At 45.9% G+C, this 16,704-nt stretch overlaps 1 protein-coding gene across 1 annotated transcript in view; it reads right to left on the bottom strand.

Annotated features, from left to right (window-relative positions):
* Positions 1-14,806, bottom strand: part of FOXO3 (forkhead box O3) — a 137,601-nt gene extending 122,795 nt beyond the window's left edge. Inside the window, exon 1 of the mRNA XM_090037657.1 lies at positions 12,846-14,806. Coding sequence (XP_089893783.1) covers positions 12,846-13,388 — 543 coding nt within the window. The 5' untranslated portion in view covers positions 13,389-14,806. The remainder of the gene's footprint in view (positions 1-12,845) is intronic.
* Between the last annotated feature and the right edge of the window lie 1,898 nt (positions 14,807-16,704).

Genomic DNA, 16,704 nt, shown 5'->3' with positions numbered 1-16,704 from the left:
TACATGCCAAGCTACTGAAAAAAGCAACTGCTTAAAAGAAATTCACAGGCTTCTTGAGAGTTTTTACACCTTTTCAGTTGGTGATGCTGTTACTACTATCAGTGTTATTCTCCTTGAAAAGCATAAGATGAACTGTGTCATACAATTATAGATTTGATGAACTGCTGAAGGAATACCATTGAGCTGAAAACCTGACATGTTGAACAAATGGTTTTGCATTCCAGAGCATAGTGAAACTTCTGATAGAACAGATTGTGTGGCACAAAACAGGGATTGTGAGTTTACATGTCTTGGATACCACATCTTGTGCAATGACTTGAAAACGCATCATCTCCTCTTATGAGTTCCTGGAAAATTCTCTAAAAGTTAGCTAAGATCCAAAGCAGCCTTGCAAAACAAGTGGCAGTTAGAGGTATTAAGGGCTGCACCAAAGTCCCAAGATGAATGACTTTGTAATGTAAGTGTAGGAATAGCCCTCTCTGACTTTTAGGGAAGGGTGTACAGTTAGAGGAGTATATTTCAAGCTAATTTAAAAGGTCTTCTAGTTAAAATAAGCAAATGCTAGGAGAACATGAAAATAAGAGTCTAATACAAGGGTAGCTTTATTTACATAATTTCTTTATTCTAAAGTATTTATCCTTTGGGGGTGGGGATCACAAACCAACCTGCCAAAGCTGTGAAAACAGTAAATTGCAATGACAAATAGCCACATAGAGGTTAGGTACGGACTGGGAAATTATGGTGTGTTAAGAACTACGTTGGGTAACACGTTAGCTAACACATTTTTAATCATGATTTTGTGGCTACAGTGTACATAGATTTTACACTATTAACAACATATTCATGGTTACATTTAGTGGGGCCTAGCACAGTTAGCACATACTGAAACACTGTTAACACTGATTCTTATTTGTATTAAGCCCAGTTGATGATACTACAGGCTTATTTCCACTACAGAGCCTTTGCTGCTATGGCTATGCCAACCCACACAGTGAAGATGTCTGCTAAATGAAGGGGCTTAGGGCTTGTTGTTTTTTTCTTACCAACATGGTTATACCTTTTCTCTGAACAACCTAAACTAACAGAAGTCCTCTTCTGTCAGGTTAGCTGCTTCCACACCAAGGCTTTTTGCCAGCATAGCTACTGTGACTACAGGGTGTGATCTTTTCATACTTCTTGCTGATAAAGCAAATGTTCTGATGCAGACAAGGTCTCTGGCAATGTAAAGAGGTCTTACTTTCATTTAAGGCCCTTCACATGGGTGCAGCATGGTCTCCAGCATAAAAAGAATCAAACCCCAATGTCTTCCGGTTTGTCTAGCCAGGTGGTTTACACCTTTTTGTAAACTAGGTTGAATCAATGTAGAAAGATCAGCATCCACACAAGATGGTTACTTACAATAATGTAAAGTTGTTGCATTGTTCTGACTCCTGTTGGACTCAGCCATGATTTCATCCCGCAGTGACTTACACTGTACTAATGTCCATATGGTTCTGTCTGTGCTCCAGATTATTTTGGTGCTATTCCAGCAGCCCCCTCATGCCAATTTGCACAATGTCTTGTGCACTGGTCTGTTTACCCGTGTGCCCTCAACTGCTCTAGGTTATGGTAACCAGACGTCACCTCTCCATTTAAATGCTGCTGCCCAGCCGTGTTCTACCCTTTTGAGCTTACATGTTTCAGAAGTCAGCACACACAGCAAGCATACCTAGCATTTTTTGCTAGTGCTGCTTGCTGCGCTCCAACTGGACATGCTGAGGTTTTGGATCTCCTTGCCCTCTGGAGAGAGGCAAAGCCGAACATGGAAATGTAAATGCATTTGAGGGAATAATTAAAGCTAAGACTGAACAGGGTAACAACCAGGATGCTGTGCAGAGCTGAACTAAACCAACTGATACGGAAGTTTCAAGACAAGAAAGCAAGGGGTGGGGGGGAAACAGGACAACACGGACAGATCCCTGGCAGGGCTCCAGCCACCTGTCCATACTCTGAGGTGCTGGACAGGATTTTGGAATGAGGCGCCAGCATTGACTGGCATGGCCAATTGACAAGAGGACATTGCAGACTGCGTGACCAATGGCTCCCTGCAGGCCTGACAACTGAGAGTAATTCAGACCCTGTAGTGACAGAGCTGGTTGTGCACACCCCTCTTTCCACTGGCAGTCAGCCTTCTGTCTCTGAAAACCCTCTGGCTGCCAGCAGCACTGCAGAGAAGTCCAGCAAGCATCGCTCTGCATGCCTTTATTAACACTTGAAACTTACTGCTGCTACTCCACGTTATGATACAATCCTGGGTTCTACACCCCCCACCCACCCCCTACAGAATCACATGCCACCAACTTGGGTATTATATGTATAAGTTAGTGCTCTTTCCAAGTGCTGTTCTTCATCTCTTTGGGTTACGACCTCCTTCCACACATCCAAAAAATCAGGGACCACATTCATCAAGAATGCAACAGCAAGTTCATCTGCCTCAGGATAGCCAGACTTCAGTCATAGCCTCTCCCTTCCCCAGTTCTCACTCCTGTCCTCCTGCCTGAGCAACAACCCCTCCCTGCCAGACCACAGCTTGGACTTGAAATAGAAAATGGCAACCCTGCTGTATTTGTTAGCTACTTTTTCCATGAAAAGGCAGTTTAGCCTACCTGCCATGCTGCATGTTCAGGTTTCAGTCGCACCAGATTCCACACAGAGGGCACATCTACACGAGATGCTTAATGCATGGTAGCCTAATAACATGGAACAGTAGCAAGCCAGTCAGAAACCACACTAATAACCTACCGTGCAATGCTATTAGGCTACTGCACAGAAAGCGTCACAAAAAAAACTTGTGCCAGTGATATTGCGCAGTAAATGTAATTACTGCACATTCAAGTTAGTACTTCATTAAGGGAGTACTAAACTAAATGCACAGTAACTACAGAATCAAAACTCATGGAAGAGGTGACAGCTTTTATTAGACCAACTAGATATTTGCAAACTAGTTCGCTTGGAAGTATCTAGTTGGTCTATTAAAAGATATCACCTCTTCCACACGTTTTGATTCCTTTTGCCTTTAGACCAATACAGGTACACCCTAGATACAGTAACTACGGCGCATTAAAGAACGTGTAGACGCGCCCAGAATCTACAATAGAAATGCGTTTAATGTGGGGAAAGTGTTTCATAATTTGTATTTTCAGCAGCGTGTTTTGTTCGAGCAAGCAATTAATTTGGTTGATCAGTACAACTTTGTTATGAGGACCAATTTATCAAAACAAATCCTAGAAAGGCAGCTCTTTCTCTGAGAAATTTTACAAAACAGTATAATAGTAGCAAATTATTAGTATAAATTTACTTACAAAGTAAATTGCAGCAGTAGGCAAAGTCTAGGTAGGATATACAGCTACTCCTTGCTTAACATCATAGTTATGTTCTTGAAAAATGAAACTTTAAGCAAAACGATGTTAAGCAAATCCAATTACGTCACAGTAGTTACCTACTAGCAGGCAGCAGCCAAACAATGTTATAACTGAACACTGCGTGACTTTAAACAAGTATGTTCTGTAATAGATCGGTGAAGTAATAACAAAACAACTTTAACCGGGATGACGTTAAGTGAGGAGTACCTGTACAGAGCACAGGGCTATTAAAAAGGCTTCAACACTGTTAACTTCCAATGTGCCTTGGATTCACTGCCAAACAATGTTAAAGGCACAGAAAACTTTGAACATGTCTGCAGGGGATATGAAATGGTACTCTAGAGGAAGAAAGTATGCTAGCAGGGTTCTAATACTGCAAGGCAGATCTGCCTCCCCCAAGTTCCTAAAATAGATGGCTATGCCCTTTCAGCTGTGTACATCAGGACAGTCCATTCTGGTGAATAAAAGTCATGTACATCTTGCTAGACTCTACTTACCCTTCATCAAAAGGTTTGATAGAGAGACCAAGATGGCATGCCTTTCAGTTGTTAATGCACTGCTACGGAAAGAGCTCCCTATGACTCCAGCCCCAAGATTTCTATGCCAACAAGAAGAAAGATTGGTGACAGTGACTGAGAGCTTTCCTATAGTGAACCCATGCTCCTGGCTTTCTCAACTAAAATGTTCCTTGTCCTTCCACTGAAACTCCTGCTTTGGGCACTGGCTGCACTGTGCTTAATTAAGCATCTGTGCTTTTAGGATTTTTTTTGAAAGTTTTTTATTTTCACCCATAATCCAAAGTATTTCCATTAAAATGAAAATCCAACCTCCACTACTTGAAAAATTCACAAAGCTCTATAAAGGCTCTACATACCATGTATAACAAAACCTGCATTTGGATCATTAAACCGCTAGGCCAGTACACCCAGGCATTCACATTGGCCCTGAGGTGGAAAGACAAATCCACAACTTTATAAATTCATTAAGGCACACAAATCACACAAAATCCATGCAGCAAAAATATATAACACCCCTCAAGTGTGCTACAGAGAAAGCCCCCTTGTTACTGTTGATCCCATTCCCCTACCTGATCTGTTGCTCTTTCTGCTCCCTGCCCTCTGCTCCCTGCCTGATCTGTTGCTCTGCCCTACCTGCAAATGTGTTCCCTGCCCAGCTCCAATCTGCCATATGGCATACACAGAGGCTCCCCAGGTCACTTGTGGCATGCAGGCTGAAGCCTAACCACCCTGATGCTTTTCTATGTAAAATTAACCAAGGGGTATAGAATGTATTTCCTGCATAATAAAGTCTACTCTCCTATTTAAAATTGACCATGGCAGGCAGAGCCCTCAAACTTAAGACCTCATCAGAAAAACAACCCAGACAGCCCAAGAGCTCATGATTCTGTATTATTGCTGATATGTACCATCAGCTACAGTAAATAATACAGAATGCTAGGAAAGGCACATATCAAAAAACAGAATGCCCTTTCCTCAAAGTTGATGCCCAAGGCCTCTGAAAATGTGCCCCTGGTGATTACCATATAGGAAAAGGTGTCTTACAAACTGCTCAAAGCATGTTGAAAAGTCTCTGAATATTCCTCTTCTGATCTTTGCAAAGCTCTATCCCTGGGTTTTGCAGATGCTATGCAGAACACTGCAGGTATAATCTTAGTCACACATTGTTTGCTGGCCTTAAACCTTCTTGCTAGTAAGCACCATCCACCTCTGTCCACCTTCGGTCTCCCAAAGGCACATCCTGCAGCTGCTCAGTTGGTAAAATAAGCACCTCATTCTTCTCCCACATTTAACATGCCTCCAAATACAAAACACACACTATTTTTGCAAGGCCCCAGGAAGGAGAAAAGATCTTACCTTGAAGTACAGGTAAGTTTCTGAGGTCTGGGCTCTCAAGACTAGGGGCTGCATTGTAGGGCCCAGCCTGGTGTACCGGTCCTGGAGCCATGTGGTGGAGCTGATCTGGAATGCTAGAACAGAGGCCAAGGCCATGCAGTGGGTCCAACCTTGTGCACTGGCTTGCCAGCTGTGCGCTGAACCTAGGATCACATGCAGGTTCTGGAGCCACGTGCTGGGTCTGATGCAGCACACAGCAGTGGGCCAGTCCATGGTCCCAGACTCAGCATGTCAAGTTCAACCTATGGTGTGTCTCCAGAGCCAGGATGTGAAGGTTGGACATGGCACGCCAGGTCTAGGGCCATGTACTGGGTAGGACCTGGGATGCTGCGACCAACCCTAAATGCTGGCCTGATCGGGCATACAGCTGAAGAGGGGGGCACTCCCCACAGATCTGAAAATTTAGCAGAGGGGAAAGAGGCCTATGAAGCACTAGCGACCAGAAGTGCACCGATATAACGGTTACCTATCAGATCAGCACTGATAAAAGGGGAAATTACATTATTGGCCATCAGCTTTTTTTGGCTGCTGTAGCCGACAATGCTTACAGATTATGCCTTTTGCCCAGGGCCCTAGATACCTGGGTTCCCTCTCCCTGTGGAGCCAGGGCCCCTGGATGCCTGGGTTCTCTGCAGAATAGGCAGGTTTCCCTTGCAGATGAGTGGCATTCTAGCCTGCAAGAGGTCCTGCTTGGGGTTGCTGGGAGCAAGACACAAGGGGTGCCACATGCACGCATGCATAATCTGATTTGGGGATAATGGGAAGAGAGGAACGACAGGATTTTTAGAGTTTGAGATTTTGAGAGTTTGATCCCTGGACATAAATGCCTTTCAGTTATCTGGCAGTATTCTACCAGCATCACAGGGACAATCCCACAATGCACGTTGCCTCACAGAACTGCAGAGGAGACTGGGATACCTACCCACAATTACTGTGTTCATACTTCAAAGGAAATTCTAGCCAATGCAGAAACAATGTCTTAGAATAAATGAAGCAAAAGTTGATGTTTGTTTAGATGGGCTATGAAGTGCCAGTTTGTTGAAAGCAGTTAGAACAAAGTATCCCACTTCAAGGTAAATCCCCTCCTGTAGGCAAACCCTTTGCTCACATTAGGTGCTAAGTGGTGTTTAAAAACATACGAGTTAATATGCAGTATCTAAGGACTTTGCTAAACATGCTTAATTTTCCTAGCTTAGAGAAGACTGAAAAGTGCAGGGGAGGGGGGATGATTGGGGAAACATACAAAAATAAACAGCACAAGTTGGTAAAAGAAGTGCACAAAAAGAGGAAATAAGTGGTTAAAAATAATTCAACTACTAAGTTAATTGATTAACCATGGTGGTGCTGAGCAAGCATTACCGAACAGACTAACTCTTTCCTTACTTGAACGTTTTATTTTGCTAGTAAACCACAGTAACATGCATGTATCATCAGTCATAACTAAAGCCACATCAAAAACATCCTAACCCGAGTGTTGCCTTATCAGGTAGGCCCACTCCACAGGCTCAGTACTTATCAAGAGCTTTGCATATGCCTTCTGTCATGGGATCTACAGAGACTGCTGCCTATCTCCACTGCAAACTAGAGAGTTCCAGTTTTTCTTTGAACCAGTTTTCTTTGCAAAAGGAAATATTAAAAGGAGAACACAGAGTTTACCTTCGATCAGCCAGATTCAACTAGTCTTAATACCACCAAAAGAAATTAAAGCTGCCATTTCATGCACTGTTCTTGGATATATTTTATATGACAAAAGGTCTTACAAAGGCAGGAGAGAGGCAGGTAAACACTTTAGTCTAAGTTGCAACTTGCATTATGCAACTTTTTCAGTTTCCACCTTGGAAAGCTGCCATTACCAAGACCAAGACATTGGTCTCCAACCTTTTTAAGTAGGAGATCACCTTTGACATTTAAAAGCAACCCAAGATCTACTGTGTGCTCCTGCCATTCCCCCTCCCCCCACCCAACAGGTAAGTCTGTGGGGAGGGAAGGAGGTGGGGGCAGATCGAGGCAGAGGGAGAAAATATTATTTGGGGGCACACCTCCCCAGAAGGTAAGTTGCACCAGGCCAGGGCCCCACTCAATTTACCCCTGCTCCTGCTCCTGCCTCTGCAGCACTGTCTCTCACCAAGGGGGCCTCAATCTAGCCCCCGCCCCTTCCCTCCCCCATGGACTGACCTGCTGGACTGGGGCATGTGCATGCATGTACCTGGGCACCCCAGCCTCAGATCAACTCCAAGAGGCTCTGAGATCAACCGCAAGAAGCTCTGAGACCTACCGGTGGATTGAGATCCACTGGTTGGTGACCACTGCACTAAGACCTATAGTAACTGTATTGGAAATAACCAGCAATCCTGGTAGAAAATTTCTCATGCCTTTTTTATAAAATAGTTGGCAAACAAATTCCTATAGGGCACCTTGCACAGGTTTGTGAGCCAAGAAAGTGATTTACTCACTCCTCATTAGTTTTCCTCATCTTTAGGACAGTCCCTCTAAGCCCTACTCCCTTCCCTCTCCTGTCCTCCCCACTCCCCTCCCAAAGTACATATTCCCATAGTTTGGTTTGGTTCCACTGTTACTCTTCTATCCTCCTCATCTGCTCTGCTCAAACTTCATAAAAATGGCTCTACTGCTCCAAGGGGATTTAATACAGCTCCCTCCACAACCAGTCAATTAATCCTAGATTCAGAGGCAGGAATGTATGCAACCATTCCAGCTCCTGCAAGCCTCAATCAAAGGACTGCTGCTGGATTTTGAATTCTGGTTTTTCCAGGTCAGCAAAACCATGAGGCTAACCCTAATTATTTGCATTTTAAATGCACAGGCACATGTATAGCATTCCACAGTTTCTCTGGACTAGGGAAAAAAGTAGCAACAATAAAAGATGGTAACATAGTTTACATTCCAATTTTAGCTAACCTAAACCATACATTTCAAGACAGGCATATATGGTAGCTGGTGTTAGACCTAAATTCTCACCCTTCAGTTTTAAAACTTGCAAGTGAGTCCAGTTGGTACAAAGACTGCTCTAGGTCAGTTAACAGTTTTGCTATTTGGGCCAAGCATTGCACTGGTGTCAGTGGCATTGACTAAGGTGATAAACTCGCATCTTGGGAGCCACTCTTGGGAATGGCCTTCAGCAAGTAAAGGCCCTCCTCACTAGCTCGCCTTTGGGAGAGCTACCCAACACCTCTTGCATCTTTAGTAAGAGTTCCCTGGATACACATGGTAGAAGGCAGAGCAGGGTGGCACCTTACAGACTAACTCTATAAAGTACCACCCTATCCTGCCTTCTGCCTCACTTCAAACTAACATGGCTAACTACCTCACTATACATTACAGAGAAAGTGAAAACTTAGATCTAGGGTATTCAGAGACCTAAAGCAGAGGTGGGTGAAATAATGAATACTGTGTAAGATGACAAAGGTCATCAGTTTATGTGCTTTAATGCCTCTATCTTCTACTGGAAGCTTAAAAAGAAAAAGGAAAAGATTTATCACTTTGACACTGAAGCCTCTTCCTCTCATCTAATGTAAAAACTGTGTCATCTGTCCATTCAGAATTTGGGGCCGGAACTGTCTTCTCTTTATTTTGTCTCCGTGCACTGTAACAGAACTTACTAAATAATTTGTTAAAGCATGGCATGCTAAGAGCATATTTTAGCAAAGCACTCAGTATATATATAACTTTTAGCATGTGAATGGTCCCACCAAACTCGCAAGGGGCTAGTCGTATGCTTAAAATTAAGCTTTTGTTGAAATGCTTTATAGGTTAGTACCTAAAGTGTCAGATTACAGTTCTCTGCCCAAAAACTCTTCTGAGTGAATTATTAAACTACTTTAGAACTAAAAGTAAGACTAGAGAGGAAGGCTGGGAAAATTACCCTTGCTACTTATTAAATTGGAAGACAGGGTCCCAGAAAAGTTTAGTCTCCTGCTCCTGTTAGAGAACCAAGAGTGGCTCCCAAAGAACTGGAAAGGGAAGAGAGTGGTCCTGTTCCCCTCCCAAAAAAGGACCAAACTTGAATGTATCTTAGCATTCCACACAAATTTCTGTTTTTTTTTTCATTCTTCTCTCAGCAATAGAGACTAGACCTCCACCCCCGCCTTATTTTTAAAACCTAATGAACTACAGTAGAAGCTAGTCAGTAAAAGCAAAGCTGAATTAAAAGAAATTCTTGTACACAACATCATTTTCTTAACACAAGTTTCCAAAATTTTTTTTTAAAAATAGCAGCAGCTGGTATTTACCTTTCATAAGGAAGATAAATGCAACAGGTGGAAAACAATTAGGCTTGTGATGCAAAAACAAAGCAAAGCAAATGGTCTGCATTTAAATTCAAGGATTATTGGTAGCTATGTATAAAAAGACCAGTTTCACAGTCTTAGGATAGTACTCAACCACAAAGAAAATAGTCCCCCTAGTGTACTCTTTATGTAGGAAGGACTACATTTCACATGCTACTGTTAGAAGAAATCACAAAAACAACATTATGGGGAGAGATACCAAAGTATCTGCAAAAGCTACAGTGAAACTAGGCATTCTTCCAATCCATACACAGAGGGGGTTGTAGTTTCCATTTCAGGGCATATTAAGCAAAGAAAGTTACTGAGTCCTGAACATTTTAATAAAGTTGATAAAAAGCAGTGGTGACAGTGATTTTGTGCATGCACAGTTTTAATGCAAGACTCTGGAAATTAGATACTATAGTTTACAAAACTGCCACAGATATAACCCCGGTGAACAAGAAACTACAAAACACACCTTACATGTAATTCACTTAAATGCGTGGCATTACATACTGCAGCACGTACACTCTCCCTCAAAGATTTTTTCACAGAAAACCAGAAGTTAAAATGTTCACTTTTATAACTATCCAGAGCAGTGGACAGGTACCAAGTCATGTATCTGAATCACTGTCTAATGGTCTAGAAGTGTGCAAGGTAGTGTTAAAATGGCTTGCACATGGATATACTAGAGTGCACGGCATATGTTGGGTCTAAGGAGATTTACTGTGCTATTCTCTAGTTATCCATCAGGCAATATTAGATTAGCTAACGTTCCACCAGGGCATGGGGAGCAAATTAGCCTTAGTGTGTGAACTGGGCAAACCTTATCTGAATGAGAGGAAAAGCAATATTTGCCTTCCTAATCACAACTGAATATTCACCTCTGCTTTAATACTATAGACCAAAAAAAACAAAAAACCAAACCAAAACACAGCTGCCTGAGAGTCACAACTTTATAACTTTTAAAATAATTGTTTTGGGAAGAATAATCCCAGCTATTTTACAGCTTATGTTTTTATCACAGGTATCACCGGAAGCAAGATTAATATTTGATATATAATAATATGTATTATGAGAAAAAATAAGTTATTTTCTTCCCTTTGTTTAAAATGACAATTTTCCATTGTGATGCCAAAGGGGAATATCATTGCTAAATGTGCTCGTCTTCAAAAATGAAATGATTTCTGTAAAAATATTTTAGACAAAGGGAAAAAACATTATGATACAGAAATATCTACCAGACTTGAAATGTCAGTTTCCCTCTGATTTCCAAACATCCAGCATGAAAAACTGGTATCAGTCACAAAGCTCTTACACATAAGGGAAACAAAGCTGGTAAAAAAAAAGACAGAATATGTTTTAGGTACTGAAGAGAGTGAAAAGCAGCCTCTCTTTAACAGCAGTGGCTTTACACAAATTAATGTTCTAATCAAGAAGCAGATCTATTCCTCTTTTAAAGGTGCATGCACACCTTAAAAGGAACTCTAGCCTCTCCAGGAATTAAACTCACCATCAGGCTGGGCTGCCTGGCAAATAATTAGCATCTGACCTCTCCTTTGCCCCTTTCACCAGGCCTCTACCATCCACAGGCAAAATACACACTGATTGTTAAGACAATCAAATGGGTCACCACGAGTAGTAAAGATAACTTGCCCTCAACACCATGCAAGATTCTGAGTTTTCACCACGTATGCATCCTCTGATGAGAAAGTTCTGAACTACACCGTATCAGTGAAATCTCAAAGGAACCAACTTTTTAACGTTTTAATTAGCTCCAAGTACCAGTTAATGCTGCTCAGAAATGGAATCAATATCAAATTAACAGTATAAATTGTCAGAAAAATTTCAACTGTATTAAGCATACTAATCAATGCCAGCACTTTACATTATGGCCCAAATCCCGCTTCTCCTTAAGTCAATGGGAGTTTTGTCACTCATTTGAATGGAAGTGGTATCAGGCTTTTTGCTTTACAAACTTGTTCTTTTGGTTGGTCTGAAAGAGTTTCCTGAAAACTCAAAAGTATAAAAGGCTGGCTTTGTCATAACAGATATGGTATGAAAACAGCTGAGGTCTGCAAACCATACTTCTGCAAATGATAGCAAGCTACCGCAGAAAAGCCAGGAGTGTCATATTAGATTTCTACATGGTGCTTGTAGAGTCTCATAAAAATGTGCTATGTAAAACAGGCCTCAAAGCTTAAACTACATCTGTGGCTTTGAAACTCTAGGCTTGAATCAGGAAAGCTACTGGTCTTGTTTTAATTAAAACATTTCTTCTGTGTCAAATACAGCACAAACACTTCTCCTCTATAGTTCCATTTGGAAGGGGGGAAGTCTTTTACATACCACCCTTACCATGCCTCAAACATGAGAATGAGTTATGGGAATCCTCCAGCTTAGACAATATTTCATGCGATCTATCTCTGCCTATTATACAAACTCTCCCCGATTTGAGAAAACTGAAAAAAGGTGATGGGAAATGTCAATCCTCATTGATCAGGATCAAAGTTCCTCAAAAAATCCTCCACCTGGCATTGGGTCAGACGCTTAGCCGTAAAGGCTTGCAATATTGGCACTGTGCCGCAACTGAAGAGAGCCAGCCTTTTCCTCCTTGCTAAATAGCCACCCTGCATCATGCCAGTGACACTGCTTTCTGCGCAGCTGGAATGCTTAAAGGACGGGGCATGTGGCATATGCACAGAAGAACACGCAATAAATACTGAAAGCAACCAGTTTGGGGGGGGGGGTGCTCAGAAAGAAAGAAGGAAGAGGAGAGAAGAGAAAGAAAGAAAGAAGTTTGGCTGTCTAATATTAGCACCGGAGTGCGTGTTTTTTTAAAGAAAGCTCTTTATAAAAACAAAACTGCCCGGACCCCATGTGCTCTCAAAGGCAGGAGGTAAACAATCTGCAAGAAAAGCTGATCCCGTCTCCCTTCCCTCTTGGTCCGGACGGGGTCCCGGCTGTTCGGACGTGTGCCCAGAGTGAAGGGGGGGAGAGAGATGGGCAGGGCGGTGTGTTTCTGTAGCAGACGGGTCCCCCAGCTGCCCTAACACGTAGGAAAAGCCAGACAACTATCAAGGGAGGCAGAACAGTCTCTGTTTGGAGGAACTCCCCAGCGGCTGAGGAGAGCAGGTGGCCCCCGCCGCCCTCCCCCCGCTCGTCGCGCAAGGGCCGGGCAGGCGCGCCCCTCAGCAGCAGCCCCCCAGCCCAGCCTCTCGCGGGTCGGGTGCCCCACTCCTTCCTACCTTCCAGCCGGCCGAGCTGTTGCTGTCGCCCTTATCCTTGAAGTAGGGCACGCAGCGCACCATCCAGTCGTAGATCTGCGAGAGCGTGAGGCGCTTGTCCGGGGCGCTCTCGATGGCGCGGGTGATCAGGTCGGCGTACGACAGGTTGCCCCACGCGTTGCGCCGCGACGAGCACTTGCGCGGGGCCGAAGAGGAAGCGGCGGCGGCCCCCGGCCCCGCGCCCAGCCCGGCCGGCCCCGCGCCCGGCCCCGGGGCCAGCAGCCGCGCCGCCTCGTCCGGCACCAGCGCCGCGTCCCCGCCGCTGGGCCCGGCGCCGCCGATGGCCATGGCCGAGCCGCCCCCGTCCTCGTCGTCGTCCTCCTCCTCGGGGATCATCGAGGCGGCGTCGGCGGCCGCCTCCCCCGCGGGCTTGGCCGGGCTGCCTTGCAGCTCGGGCCTCTGCAGCGGCCAAGTGCAGGAGCGCGGCCGGCTCTGGGGCTCGAACTCCGGGTCCAACTCCACGTCCAGCGGCGACGGGGGCGCGGGCGGCGACGCCTCTGCCATCTTCTCGCGGCTCCGGCTCCGGCTCCTCCGGGCGGCTGCCGCTGCTCTGCCGCTGCTCTCGCTGCCTAGCAGGCCGGGGGCAGCCGGGCGCACATGCCCCCGCTCGCCATGAAGATCCTGCCTAGCACAGCACCCGCCCGCGCCCGCACCACGCCCCCCGCCCGCCCGGCCCGCACACGCCGAGCGCGAGCGCCGCCAGATGCACCAGATGTGGCGCCCCGCGGGCTGGGACCGGGCGCCGCCAGCAGCCGGCTCTGGGGCGGGGGGGGGGTCTGTCCGTGCGCGCGCGTCCCGCGTGTAGCTGTGCGCCCTGTTCTCGTGTGCGTGTGTCTGTGTCTATGTGTGTGTTGTGTGATTGTGTCTATGCGTATGCGTCGCCTGTGTTGTGTTGTGTTGTGCTGTGCTGTGCGTGCGCGTGTATCTGGTGTATGTGTCGCCTGCGTGTGGCGGGTGTGTGCGGTGTGTGTGTGTTTATGTTTCACTCCGTGCGGCTCCCGGCGGCGGGAGGCAGCGCCCCCTCCCCGCAGCCCCCAGCGCCAGGCCGGCCCCGCCGCGTGGGCACCGCGCTTCCTCCTCGCTCGGCTGCCCGCGCTCCTCTGCCCGCGGGCGGCAGGAGCCACGTCCTTCCAGTGGCACCGATGACTTTTTTGCCTCCTTCACACCGAAGTCCTGGCCGCCTCCGACGGGGCTCACAGCTCCGCAGGTCGCTTTCCTATGTCCGCCCCCCTCCCTTCCCCTCCGAAAAAAAAAATAAAGCGAAAAATAATACCAATAACAATTCACATCCAGCGGAACAGGTGAGGAGCCGCCACTCTGGGCTTCCTCCCCTCCTTCTTGCGGGGGGCGGCGCAAAAAAAAAACAACCACCAAAAATCACCAAAAAAACAACTGATCCGAACCAAACCCAGTGAAATGTGCAGTCTTCCAACAGGTCCGGGGGCCGCCGGGCTGCCAGGAGGACGAGGCTGGCTCCAGCATCAACACCACGTTCATAACCTCCTTGCTCCTGCTGCTGCCATCTTGACAGGTTTTTTCTTTTCCTCCCCCCACCCCCCAGCGTCGCTCAAGTCATTGAAAAAACCACCGGGGGAAGCGGCGGAGAGCGCGGCAGCGCGAGGCTCCGGCCCGGGGGACGCCAGCAGCGACCTCCGCTCCCAGCCCGCGTCCGGATCCAGCGTCCGCCCGGCTCCTGCCCCTGGCCCGCCGCCTCTCCGGCTCCCGGCCGCCTTCCCTTCAGAGGCCGGGCAGGACGGGGCCGCCGGCCGCGCGGGGCCTCGGCGAGCGGCGCGGGGAGGGCGGGGATCGCCGCGGCAGCCGGCCCGAGCAGCCCGCCACCCCGCCGGCCGCTGACTTCCACATTCCTTCTCCTAACAACCAGCGGCGGCAACACAAAGTTATACACACACGCAGGGAGTCTCAACCTAACCCCGCAGCCGCCTGGTCCCCGCCCACAGGGAGGGAAGAGCCAGGCTGCAGGCAGCCCAGGGACAAGTTTGCAAGCGACAGCAGGACAGAAAGCGGTTTTCTCGGCCAGATCGGCCTCTGTCCCCTGCAAATGCTGGGGTAATAGCCTGGCTGCAACCCCCCGCGAAGTCAGGACGCCGAGAGGACTAGCGTATATAATATCAGCCTCTTTTAGAGCATAATGTAGAGAGCTCTGGAGGCTTAAAGAGACACTGCTTTGTTAAAGCTGCTTCAGAAAAAGCCATGCCTGTGCTACAAACACCTTCACTGACTAAACATGAAGCACCCTGAACAGCCGATTTGCTTTCCTTTTTTTCTCAGCTCTAACCCCCACTCTGAGTGACCTTGGGGATCTTGGCTGTTGCCTCAGTTTCATCTTCTTCATACACAGGGCTCGTGGAACATGCTTGCCTCACAGTAGAGTTGTGAGGCTGTATTGATTAGGGTTGGGAAGGGGCTTTAGGATTCTCAGATGAAAAGCTATACATGTGCAAAGTAATACTGTTTTTTATTATCATTCCCCTTGTTTCTGCATGTCTGATCTCAAGCCCCAGGCACCGGTGCAGTACATTCAGTTTTGTTTATAGTTTGCTTTCAGTCAAACCTACTCAGGGTGCTCAGGCACTAGTACATCATTTCAGCAGGTATTGTTTTCAATTACTTTACAGCAAAACAGTTGAACATTTAGCTTCCACACAGCAGAGAAGAGGGCGGGGGGTGAAGGTTTGTTGTAATTTTTGTTCTAAATTTTCTGTTCCTCTTAAATTGAAAGCTATTTTTAGAAAACCTAAATTGAAAGTTCCTTTAACTTCATTCAGCACTTCGCACATGTTCAGGCATGTACACATGTGCATATCATTCCACTTTCTCTTTCAAGTACACACTGTACCAGAAATACCTCCCAAATAGCTTGAAGGAAGGCTATGCCAATTACTTGGTTTGATAAAAGCCAGAGATTACTAAATATGAGTCTATTCATTTGAATGCAGGTATAAATACTGAGCAGCATATCTGCATTAGTAATTGCAGGGATTTGTATTTACTGTTTTGTTGTGTTTGGTTTAGGACCAAAGCAATGTCTTCCTAGCTCCTGGATAGAGACAGTTGCCTGAAAAGTAAGTTTGCCTCTAATGTGTTTCTAGATAGAATGACCTCAACAGACAAATTAAAATTATCTCTAATTTATTTAGAGTTATGTATGAGCAATGGGGTTTGCACACAGCTTGATTTTAAATGGTTTTAAAACAGTAAGACCCTCATCTGACATGCCTTCTGCAGGCAACTACATACTAGGGAGGGCCTTCAGATTTGGCCATATTGATGCGGTTTTGCTCCATTACAAACCCAGGCCCCATGTAGAGTGTTTCACCATTGCTGCATTATGTGTGTGAAGGAGGGATCAATAAATATAAGCTACAGCTGAGATTTCAGCTACAAGATTTAGTACATTTTAGTATGTATGACAATAGAGCTGAATTTATCCAAATGTAAGGGGCAAATCTTTATTCACTGGAATAAATAATGCAGGCGTAAATAACAGAGGTTATTTTCAATTAAAGCAGCACACATTTCAGTACATGACTTCAATTTTGGTCCATATTGGATCATCAAAGTGCATGTGTCTGTCACTGGATTCTGTCCTAGAGAGGCCATTGATAGGAAGACAAGGGTGATTCAGTCTATGAATAGGGTGCGTATGGGATACTGATATTTGTTCATGAAAGCTATACTGATTACTATTATTTGTATTGTGTTAGCTCCTAAGAGTTATGGCCCAGACCCCATTTCTCAAGGCACTGTAAAAACGTGCTCAGACCATCAATCCATATTTGAACAGCCGCTGAAGGATACC

Source organism: Crocodylus siamensis, chromosome 1, assembly GCF_052110815.1.
Source record: "Crocodylus siamensis isolate JL-2025a chromosome 1, ASM5211081v1, whole genome shotgun sequence".
NCBI classification, from domain to species: domain Eukaryota; kingdom Metazoa; phylum Chordata; order Crocodylia; family Crocodylidae; genus Crocodylus; species Crocodylus siamensis.
Note: the sequence above shows the minus strand (reverse complement) of the source record. Positions and strands in the feature narration are given on the sequence as shown.